General features: G+C 37.2%; 1 protein-coding gene across 2 annotated transcripts; it reads right to left on the bottom strand.

Moving 5' to 3' along the window:
* Positions 1 to 3811: 3811 nt before the first annotated feature.
* krt18b (keratin 18b) lies at positions 3812 to 9469 on the bottom strand. 2 transcript variants are annotated; one of them, XM_067374929.1, is made up of 7 exons: positions 8947 to 9469; positions 7523 to 7605; positions 7141 to 7297; positions 5513 to 5677; positions 5304 to 5429; positions 4940 to 5173; positions 3812 to 4861 (listed from the first exon to the last, which is right to left on the bottom strand). In XM_067374929.1, exons 1-6 carry the CDS (start codon positions 9385 to 9387, stop codon positions 4949 to 4951), a joined length of 1197 nt encoding a protein of 398 aa, XP_067231030.1. In that variant the 5' UTR covers positions 9388 to 9469; the 3' UTR covers positions 3812 to 4861; positions 4940 to 4948. The 2 variants fall into 2 exon arrangements, with proteins under 2 accessions (XP_067231030.1, XP_067231029.1); XM_067374928.1 differs by having other exon boundaries at positions 3814 to 4861; positions 4953 to 5173.
* Between the last annotated feature and the right edge of the window lie 1239 nt (positions 9470 to 10708).

Here is a 10708-nt window from a genome sequence, read left to right as displayed (position 1 = left end):
GGGATTTTTTTTTTTACAGTGTTGAGAAATATTGCAAAAGATAGCTAGAGGACGCATTTAAAGGGATATTTCACCCAAAAATAAAAATTCTGAATTTTTTTTATTCATCGCTGAGAAATAAAGCACACGACAGAAAAAGTAAAGTTTACCAATGAGAAATAATTCATAATTCCAAACTTGTAGGGTGAGTAAATGATGACTCATTTTTGAGTAAACGGTCCCTTTAAATAGCTCCTTTAGCTATCTTGTGTTATGTTTCTTCACCAGAAATAGAAACTAATAGCAAAATCATGTGGTAGTGGTTTTGCAGAACCACTTCAAATTCACAACTGGACTACAAGAATTCACCATATGGAACTTCTTAGCAATCTGGACAAGATCTATTCTTTACATCTTAATCTGTGTGAGTGTAATCTCAGTAACCTTTCACACATCATCCTCACACATTTTGATGAGGGTAAGACGAATTAAATGAGTGATTGAATGCTGGATTTACAACCAGTTATATTTGTATACTGTATGCGTGTGTGCATGTGTGTCTATTTTCGTGTGCCTTCTGGAAGATGAAAGCAGATTAGAATCGACAGATTAGAGCGAAGTTCTAGAGAGGGTAGGAGACTGACAGCGCACTAAGAGTTTAAGAGCATTTTAAACAAATATACATGAACATTAACACATTATCCAGAGTTCTAGAGGGTTAAGATTCCTCGCTAATCCCAACAAATCTTTGCTAAACACAAATACTCGTGTTCATTTAAAAATATTTAACACAGAAAACAGTCAAATGCCTGTTTCTTTATTTCTCTATGTTGCTTCCCTCCAATTCACACACTTCCTCGAGCTTCCACTGAAGATACAGGATCCCGTCCATAAATATGGCTGCACCCGGAATGCCAAGAATTCAGCCTGGGATCTTTTTACAAAGCACATCCTCTACACACACACACACACACACACACACACACATGCTCTAAGTTGGACATCATAAGAGTTTTTTTTTTAACTAATTAAATGGCTGAAGATCTGCGATGCTATATGTATTAGTCATTATATTACAGAATGTACTGCAAATAAGGTTTGATTAGATGTTGGCCATCCTGTAGTTCAAAATCTAAATCTAAACAGAGATTATTTTTTTCATCAGTAAAACAAATAATATCCAAGACTTCTCATTCTTTCTATGATAGCGAAAAGACTAATGAGATGAGAGCAAAGAAACAGCTGGTAAAGTCATTACTCTCTCTGGCTACTGCTGAACACACACTTTCCAGCAGAATCCTATCCAACATATACACACATATAAATAAGAAATATGCATTTTTTGCATTGTTGCATAAACTCACCATGCTGTTTTAACCAGAATTCAGTATCAGCGTGTTATTTTTGATTGTAAATGCTAATGGTGTGCACAAATCTGTCCACCATTGCTCATAAACACAGATACCTGAAAGTAAGAGAGATATATTATTACTCTACTTTGCATGTCACACTTTCCTAAAATTAAAATTGCACCATTTTAAAATCTCACATACCTAGACTAACCATACAAACCAATAGGAACAAATAGTAAAATGTGACTTTATAATGTATAAACAGAATGCATTTGCAACAAAAATACTTTTTTACTCTTGCACTCTCCTTGACTTTACAAGCAAAACACTATTAGCTGATAATAAGAGGCAGAGATGAAGGTTTTAAAAATGTAAACAGATAAAAGCTGTCATTGTATTTCACATACCAGTCTCTCTCTGTGAATCTCCATTGCACTGTAGCAGTTATAAGTAAATTCCAAGCTTTACACTGCCATGCCTCTCACACTCTTTTTTTGTCTCTTGCCTCTTCTTTTTTCTTCTATCCAACTCTGCACTACCTCCCTCTGTCCCTGTGACAACAGCCCACATGCACAGCCCCTCCCCCACCCAAATCCTCCCCTCCCCCTGCCCTCCCTTTTTGTTGAAAGTATTTAAGCAGAAAGAGAGAATGGGAATCTCAACAGGATATTTTACTGTTAAATAACTGTTACTGTTTATTTAAAATCAACACATATGACAGTGTCTTATAAATCATGCACACATGGCATTTGTTTTTTTACATATATAATTATAGTCTAATGTAATAACTTATATTTGTCTAATATATGTGTGTGTTTCTGTATGGGGGCTTTGTTAAACAACCCTTGTGGGGCATAAAAATGATCTGGATATCAAAATAAAACTTCTATCATGTTAACAGCTGAGGGTGCTGTTGGCTGTAATACTGTTTAGGTGTTGAAGATCCCTGGAATGCGAAGAGGAATCCTTCCACATAAATGAGCACTGGAGAAGCTTTCTGCTGTGTTCTCAAGCTTCCATATAACCAACGCGATAGTCATTGGACATTATTGGTCACAAAGCGATAGTTAATTACAAAATTGATTTATTTTATGTGGAAAAGTTTCCCTGCCGTGTGAAAATATATTACACAGAAACTATTTAAACTATTGAAAGGTCGAAACAAAACTGAAAAACTTAACATGTGTGCTTAACATATGCTTGTGCTTGTCATTGTGCATGTTTGAACAGCTGCTGTCAGTCTCTGAAGGGAGATTTGATAACCAACGGTCACTCTGACTCCGGCGAAAGACTGAACATGAAAGGAATATTCCTCTTTATTTATCAAAGATGGAAATAATCTTGTTATTAGAAACACTTGTATTATAGATGTTTTGGATGTTTTATCATTGCCCAAAGCAGAAAAATAGAGAGGCTACTCCCTGCAGAACCATAACCTCCAGCTCCTCCTCTCTTGACCTACTCTGGGCATGATGGGTGGAGCTGCATCCCCAACCCCACCCTAACCCCACCCATAACTCTGTCTCTCCACCCATTAAACAGGTTGAGCCCCACCCTTGAGCTCCAGAGAGGTGGAGCTGGAGGTCATTATGCTCTGCAGTGAGCACTGCTTGGAAAAATAGGATGTCGTTCATGTCGTTACTTTTACCGGGCAGCTTGAAAAAAAAAAAATACTTCATTGTTAAATCTGTATAGTTTTGTTTTTTAACACTGCTGCTTTTTGTTTAAATTTATCGCAATATTAGTTTTTGCAGCAATATTATTCCTGTCCAAAAGTAGTTTAAAAGATGTTTTCCTATTGCCTTTGACAGGTGATCAGTCACATGACAAATGTTCTTGTATCAAGATGGCAGCCTCCAGGTTGTATACTTACATGTACAAGCAATTGCCATTGAACTACCTGGGAATACTAACAACTTTTCTTCAGGTAGACTTCTATACAATACTGTATGACATATTAGCCATCAAAATATATCAATTAATATAGCCTAGTTTAAGTTTAAATATGCTCTCAGTTGTTGCTGTAATCAACATAGTATATGATTTACTGTATAAGCACTTGCATCAGGTAATTGTTAGCATTACTCTCATTTATTTGTGTACAGTTGTATATTTCAGCTGATTTTACATTGCTTTCTATTAAAACAGAATTACAATAATAACTTCTTTTGTGGAGCCAACGCATAATTTTACTGCTGCAATGCAACAAACGAATATGCTGCTGCATTATATTTCTTATTGATTAGAATTAGAAATGGCACTTTTGGTGCTATTCACAGTATCTCAATCTTTTTTGAACACACAAAATCAATCCACCTAAGCTTTTCAGCTAATCTGTTTAGTTAGAAGCTTACAGTGCCCAAGCAATGGATCTCTAGTAAGCTAATTAGCTACCATGGCATTAGCTCATTGTGCAAAAGTCAAGTAAACAAATCAGTTGCTTTTTCCAGATTGATTAATGCTTCTTTGTCTTAGGAAAATTAGCTAACATGTACTAATACTGATTAATGTTTTATTGATAAAATGTAATGTTTTATAGACTAGAATTCAAATAGAATTGTAGCATGAGGTTTTGGAGTGGAACCAGATGGCCCTTCACAGCTCTTCAAATGGCTAACATTAAATGCTATAACAAGCTTGTGTATCTTGTTAGTGGAAGTTAACAGCATTGGCAACTAAAACATCTGTATGATTTTGAATGTTGTCTGTCAAATGCCTTCTTTTTATATCATGTCTTGGTGTTATTCCAATAGCTTACTTAAAACATTAAAACATATCCAGAGACCACAAACATTAAACCGATCACTTGTATAAATCCGGAGAAATTGTAATGTTCAGAAAAGTGCACGTCCTGTCTTATTTGACCCACCTGACAACTGGAGACTGAATAATGAACAGTAGCTACATTTTGTGTGAAATACACCATCTTATAGCACCCATTTATGCTCACTAAGAGCCAAAATGGACAAAAGGTCCAAACTTCAAATAGGAAACTATTGTAAAAGAATTCAGATGTCTGTTCATGTTTGCTTGACTCCAAATTTCACTTAGAAAGCATGTTTTTATTTCATTACTGCATTGACTTGGTGGAGAAGTTTACATTTCTCTTCACATTTCATTGTAATGGTTATATGTGCTGTATAATTGTGCAGTGACATTGGGAATGTGTATTATAAAGACATAACTAATGTTTAAAAAGCTGCCTCTGTTGTTCTGTAACTCACATGTCAGTGTTAAGTCAGATTGTAGGGTGGAACAGGCTTTGGTGACTGCAAGTAATTACACTGTAAATGACATCATGTTCAAGAAATGAAATATGGTGAGAAACCAACTTGATGAGCTTTGTTGTGTCCTGTTGAATAAATTGTCTAGACATAGTGGAAAGGGACTTTCAAATGATAATGATTTGCCACAGGTTTCAATGTGAATGCAATCTAAAGTTTGTTTTGAAGAGTCATTTAGCCCACATTCTGTCTGCTCTTCATTGCAGCTTGTAATATCACTCTTGGCCATCTAGTGCATCCTGGAGTCTAAACAACAAAGAAAAAGTGAGTGTAAGTAAGTAAGTGTGCAAGATAAAATGTAAAATATAATAAATAAAGATTTACTTTATCTCATTACTTGAAGTCACCCCCATCCAGAAGTTTCTTGTAAGTGCTGATCTCCGCTTCCAGTTTCATCTTCATATTAAGCAGAGCTTCATATTCATGACCCTGCTCTGTGATATTTGACCTCAGCTGCCCCAGCTCAGCTTCAAACTGCATTATGATGTTATTGTACTTCTCCATCTCTGCATTTGAACGCATCTCTGTGTTCCGGAGGGTATCCTCGAGTGACGCTTTCTAGAAAGGTTGGCATCATATATTTTTTAACATGAACTTCATATTTTATTAAAACTTCAGCTTTTATAGATCTGAAATATGATATCTAGAATCTAAAACATTTATAAAGTGGCATGTATGTGCACGTTACCAGGCTTTGTTGGGATGCGAGTTCTATTTCTAGTGTTTGAATCTGCCGCCGAAGGTCATTAATCTCCATCTGAGCACCTTGTAATGCCTCTGTGTTCTGAGCTACCTGCACCTGAACTTCTGACAACTAAGAAGAAAGAGTTAGATGGTTAGATTGGTTTGATCATGGCAAAATTGTTGTCATGTAGTGTTGTCACAAGGGTTCTGTACCTGAGATTCATGCCACATTTTGAGTTCTTCTGCATTTTTGAGAGCTTGTTTTTCATAGTTAGCCCTCATTTCTTCCATCACTTGAGACATATCCTGGCCCTTGGGTGCATCAACATCCACCTGAACACCTGACTGGGCGATCTGGTTTCGCATCTCCCCAACTTCCTGTCAAAGTTGAACAGAAAAGAAATCTGAGACACTTAGAGCAGGAAATTTTGCCTTTCAGCATTATGGTGGTGGTTTTTCCTGCATTTCGATGATGTTAATATGTTGTTGAAGTAAAAACTCACTGTGATCAATTTAAAAGCCTCAACATTTTTTGATGTTTTGTGTCTTTTAGTCATAAATCTATCTATGTGCTGGCTTACCCTTAATCCCTTACAAAATGAACTTTTAACAGTTTACAATTTTTGTTTACAATTTTCGAATTTCCCTTCAAAGAAAATTCATCTGACTCATCTTGCACTACACAGATTCTTCTACAATTAAATGCCTGCTACACTGTAAACAATTATTTTCATGCTTTATCACAACATTTTTCATTTGTCAAATCAACTTATATAATTAATGTGGTTCAGATAACATACTATTTTGAGTTTCTGTTGAATAAACCAATCACCTTCCTTCTATTAACTCAAATTTTTAATTTCAATGAACTCAAAATATTAAAAGACCACTCAATTTTTTTGGAAAATAGGCTCATTTTCCAACTCCCCTACAGTTAAACAGTTGAGTTTTACCGTTTTCGAATCCATTCAGTCGATCTCCGGGTCTGGCAGTACCACTTTTAGCATAGCTTAGCATAGATCATTGAATCTGATTAAACCGTTAGCATCTTGCTCAAAAATGACCAAAGAGTTTCAATATATTTCCTATTTAAAACTTGACTCTTCTGTAGTTACATCGTGTACTAAGACCGACAAAAAATGAAAAGTTGCAATTTTCTAGGCCAATTTGGCTAGGAACTACTTTCATTCCGGCGTAATAATCAAGGAACTTTGCTGCTGTACCATGGCGCTGCGTAATATCATTGCGCCTGCTGCACCCATGGTACGGCAGCAAAGTTCCTTGATTATTATATAGTATACTGGCCTAGAAAAACGCAACTTTTAATTTTCCGTCGGTCTTACGATGTAACTACAGAAGAGTCAATTTTTAAATAGGAAAAATATCGAAACGTCTTTTTTTTTTTTAGCAAGATGCTAATGTGTCATCAGATTCAATGAACTATGCTAAGCTATGCTAAAAGTGGTACCACCAGACCCGTAGATCGGCTGAATGTATTAAAAAATGCTAAAACTCAACTGTTTAACTCTCTGGGAGTTGGAAAATGAGCCAATTTTCAAAAAAAAAAAAGTGGAGTGCTCTTTTAAGGCAAACAGGTAACCTACTTCTTTAAGTTACACCAACAATTCTTTTTTACAGTGTAGAATTAGCTCCCCGCAAGTTGCAAGTCATGATTCACGAATAGGCAAAAGCTTAGTTTGATTCGTCCGACCGCAAATATTTTCTTTAAAAGGAAATACGTCAACACAGGAAAGAAAACTGAGCTCGTCTTTAAGCTTAATTAGAGATGTGAGAATCTCCTTCTTTGTGTATTAAGTGGCTCTTGTGCAATGGTTGTTTACATTTTCATGGTTTTTCTTGAGGAAGAGAAGCTCTTCTTTCAAAGACTCAATTTCACCCTCCACATTCAGGCGTCCGATGTTGGTGTCATCAATGACCTTCTTCAGACCTGCAATATCTCCTTCCACGGACTGCCTGATGGCCATCTCATTCTCAAACCTATAACACACAAGCATATAGCCTTTCAAGTAATGCACTATAAAGTTTCTGCGTGCAAGTCAACAGTCCTCCATCACGCATCTGTCAAGCTGATGATTTCTGGCTTGTCTATTTTGTGATTCTAAAAATGACTACATTCTCTGAAGCATGTTCTTTTGATTCCGAATTACAAGATGCATTTTTAAGATGCTTGTGGTGTGGTGTGGTGTAGTAATGGAAACTGACTTGACTCTGAAGTCATCCACGGCCAGACGAGCATTGTCAATCTGCAGAACAAGACGAGCATTGTCCACAGTGGCATCAAACACCTACATGCAAAACAAAGCACATATTTCACCAAACAAAACCTGTTTTTGACATTCAACCATATTTTTTTTTCCTGTAGCGAAAGATGAGATTTGTCAGATGGTTTTAATTACAGTGTTCTTGGAATGAGGTTCAGATGAACGAGTTCTTATCTAATCAAGTGATTACCTGGAATCAGATTTTGCTTTATTGGATCATGCTTTACGTTAACTTTCTTTATCAAACTCTATGTGCCACATCCTGCACTGGTGAAAGCGGAAGCTGGTACACGTTATCACGCGCTTCTGCTTATCAGACCTGAAATGTCATAATATTTTTAGTAAAATTAATTTTCCTAAATAAAGAATATTGCAATGATTCTTCTTAGTTTAGGTATTTGGTATTAGCTCAGTTCTCTGCTTTTCAGTATTGCTGCAATTAAGGAAAAGATTATACATTTCTGAACTCAAAATGCTCTAATGACTCAGCCACATGTGCTATAAATGCTGCAGTTCTTCATTGCATTCTTGTTGTGTGCGAGAGAGTGCTTTTGTGACTGTGGATGCATGAGTGTGTGTGCGTTTGCTTATCCCACATCTGTTTTGCGTTATGACTTAGAGACTCTGTAGGAAGTTTCAGCTGGCTGTAGTTCATCAAACAATCTTCTAGTGCTTTAGATACAACTGTGAATGTTTTATTTGTGTTGACCGTTGTCATGGTTGCACAGATTTTAAAATCAAATTTGAGGGTTTTGAGGAATTCCCTCAGTAGTAAGCAGAATGCATTTAAAGAAAAGCAGAACAAGCACAAAAGAAAGAAGAGAGTGAGAGAACAGGGCGTGTGCCACACCCTCCATTGAGATGAACAGAAATCTGATCATGCTTTTTTTTACACTGAAGGGTTCTCGTGAACAGTATGAACAAAAAATTAAGAACACTTTTTTTTTTTTTGTTAATATATCCTTAAGACATTTAAGAGGCATAGTTTTTGTGAGTTTCCGGAACAGAAAAAAGTTGCCTCAAAAAATTTTTTTGTTGATTTTATTCAAGATATATATTTTTTTTACAATGCATTTTACATAAATTGCAATATGTCTACAGTACACTACACTATAGGAATTCTTGGTGTTTTGTTGAAATGAATATATAAAATTGCTATTTTCTGCTTGTGAAAAACTTTTACATCACTTCTAAGTTTTGATTTTTCATTTCAGTTCAAAACCTCTGGTTTCTCCTCCTCCTAACATAAACTGCCTGCTCTTTCTCAAACTCCCAAATGCTTCCTTTTGCAGCTTGAACACCCCCACCAAAAGGAAAACACAGACAGACACATGGAAAGCATATAAACCCAACTATGTCTCTCACCTTCCTCCTCAGGTCATCCAGGATGGCGTTGTACTTGCTGTAATCGCGTGCTTCTGGTCCACCTTTCTCCAAGGCCTCTCTGATCTGCATCTCCAGTTTGCTGTTCTCCTGCTCCAGCCGGCGCACCGTGTCCAGGTAAGCGGCCAAACGGTCATTTAAATTCTGCATCTGGCCTTTCTCATTGCCCATGACAGGCCCTGTGGAGCTAGCACTCCCCCTGAGGGACCCCCCTGCACCAGCGCCCATACCGGCAGAGCTCACCCTGTAGGCTGTGGAAGAAGAAATGCCACTACTTCTAGGGGCCGAACGTAGAGACATGGAAGAGACGGACGAGATCCTGGTGCCCTGTCCACCTGCCCCGCCGTACGTACTGGCAGCACGGTGTGCGGGCACAGAGCGGGTGAAGGACATGTGAGAGGCCTGAGGTACGTAGAAGCTCATGATGGTTGAGGAATGAAGTACTGGCTGCAGGAGAAAATGAGTGTACGCTGAGGGATGTCAACCCTTGAGAACCACAGGAAGAGAACTGTGCGGCTTATATACCCCCACTAAACTCTTTCAGTTCCTCCTTTTCTCTCTCTGACTCAGACACACGCACACTGTCCAGCTAAGACCCTGCCCACATGGTCCGTTTTTTTCTCTTACTTTTTTTTTTGGTGTTCTCTAACGCCCTTCCCACATCCTCTCTCCCTCCTTTTCTCCCTCAGTCTTACCCCTCTGCCTCCCTCCATCTGAACCCAATCCCTGAGCTTATCTGGCCCCAGAACATATATGAGATGCAACAAGATACAGCTCATTTTGTGCTTTCAGTCCCACAATGCTTTTGTGAAAGCTTAAATAACAAATCAGGGGTTGAGAAAGAAAACAATTGTTTATGATTTTAATCAGGCACCTTTGGGACAGGCTACACCTATGTGTGTTTTTTCCCAAAAGAATGGCCACATATGGTTTGGATTAAAAAAAAAAAAAAAAAAAGAAAAAAAGAAAGGGCCCAAAACATTGGCCCACATTGACATTGACATTGACAAAAACACACTGACACATTTTAATAAACATCTTTATATTTCACAGTAGAAAGTCATACAGGTTTTGAACTTTTTTGGGCTGAAATATCCCTTTAAAACATCTAAAAACTACTATTTTTATTCATGTTTCTGCAAACTGCAGTGCTACGAATAGTTTGCCTTGCTTTTGGCCTTTTAAGGTCCTGTTCAAAATTACATAACTGTCCAAATATGTGATGTTCTATGTTAAAAAAAAAAAAAAAAAAAAAAAAAAAAACATTGATAAAGTCCAAACACTCCAAATAAATTGGGAGTTGTATAAAAACATGGTGGTAAAAGCAAAAGCTCAAGATAATGTCTTAATGTTTGGAGTTCTGTTAATGAGAAACAGTGTGAACCTCCACTTAACAGGTTTAAACTTTACTATTTTGGTAACAATTTTGCTATATGAGACCAAATTCTGCAAAACTCGGAAAATATGCAAAACTGTAGTCTTGGTTGCAATGTGGACATAAAACATTGTTGATGCTGTGCAGTGTGTCATGGGTTTTACCCAAGATCTCACTAGGATCATATCGAACAATCTGTCAGGAGACAATAATATAAAGGACAATGAAAACTCTAGAGTGTGTAATGTCACAGGATTTGAAATCTGAGAATGGCAGAAAACAATAACACATAGCTAATTGTTGCGATGAAGAAGTTGCTTTGAAATGTCTGTGATCCAAAGAAAAGGACACCCAGATGCCTAACACACC

The sequence above is a fragment of the Chanodichthys erythropterus genome, chromosome 21, assembly GCF_024489055.1.
Source record: "Chanodichthys erythropterus isolate Z2021 chromosome 21, ASM2448905v1, whole genome shotgun sequence".
Classification (NCBI taxonomy): domain Eukaryota; kingdom Metazoa; phylum Chordata; class Actinopteri; order Cypriniformes; family Xenocyprididae; genus Chanodichthys; species Chanodichthys erythropterus.
This window is presented reverse-complemented; position numbering and strand designations above follow the sequence as displayed.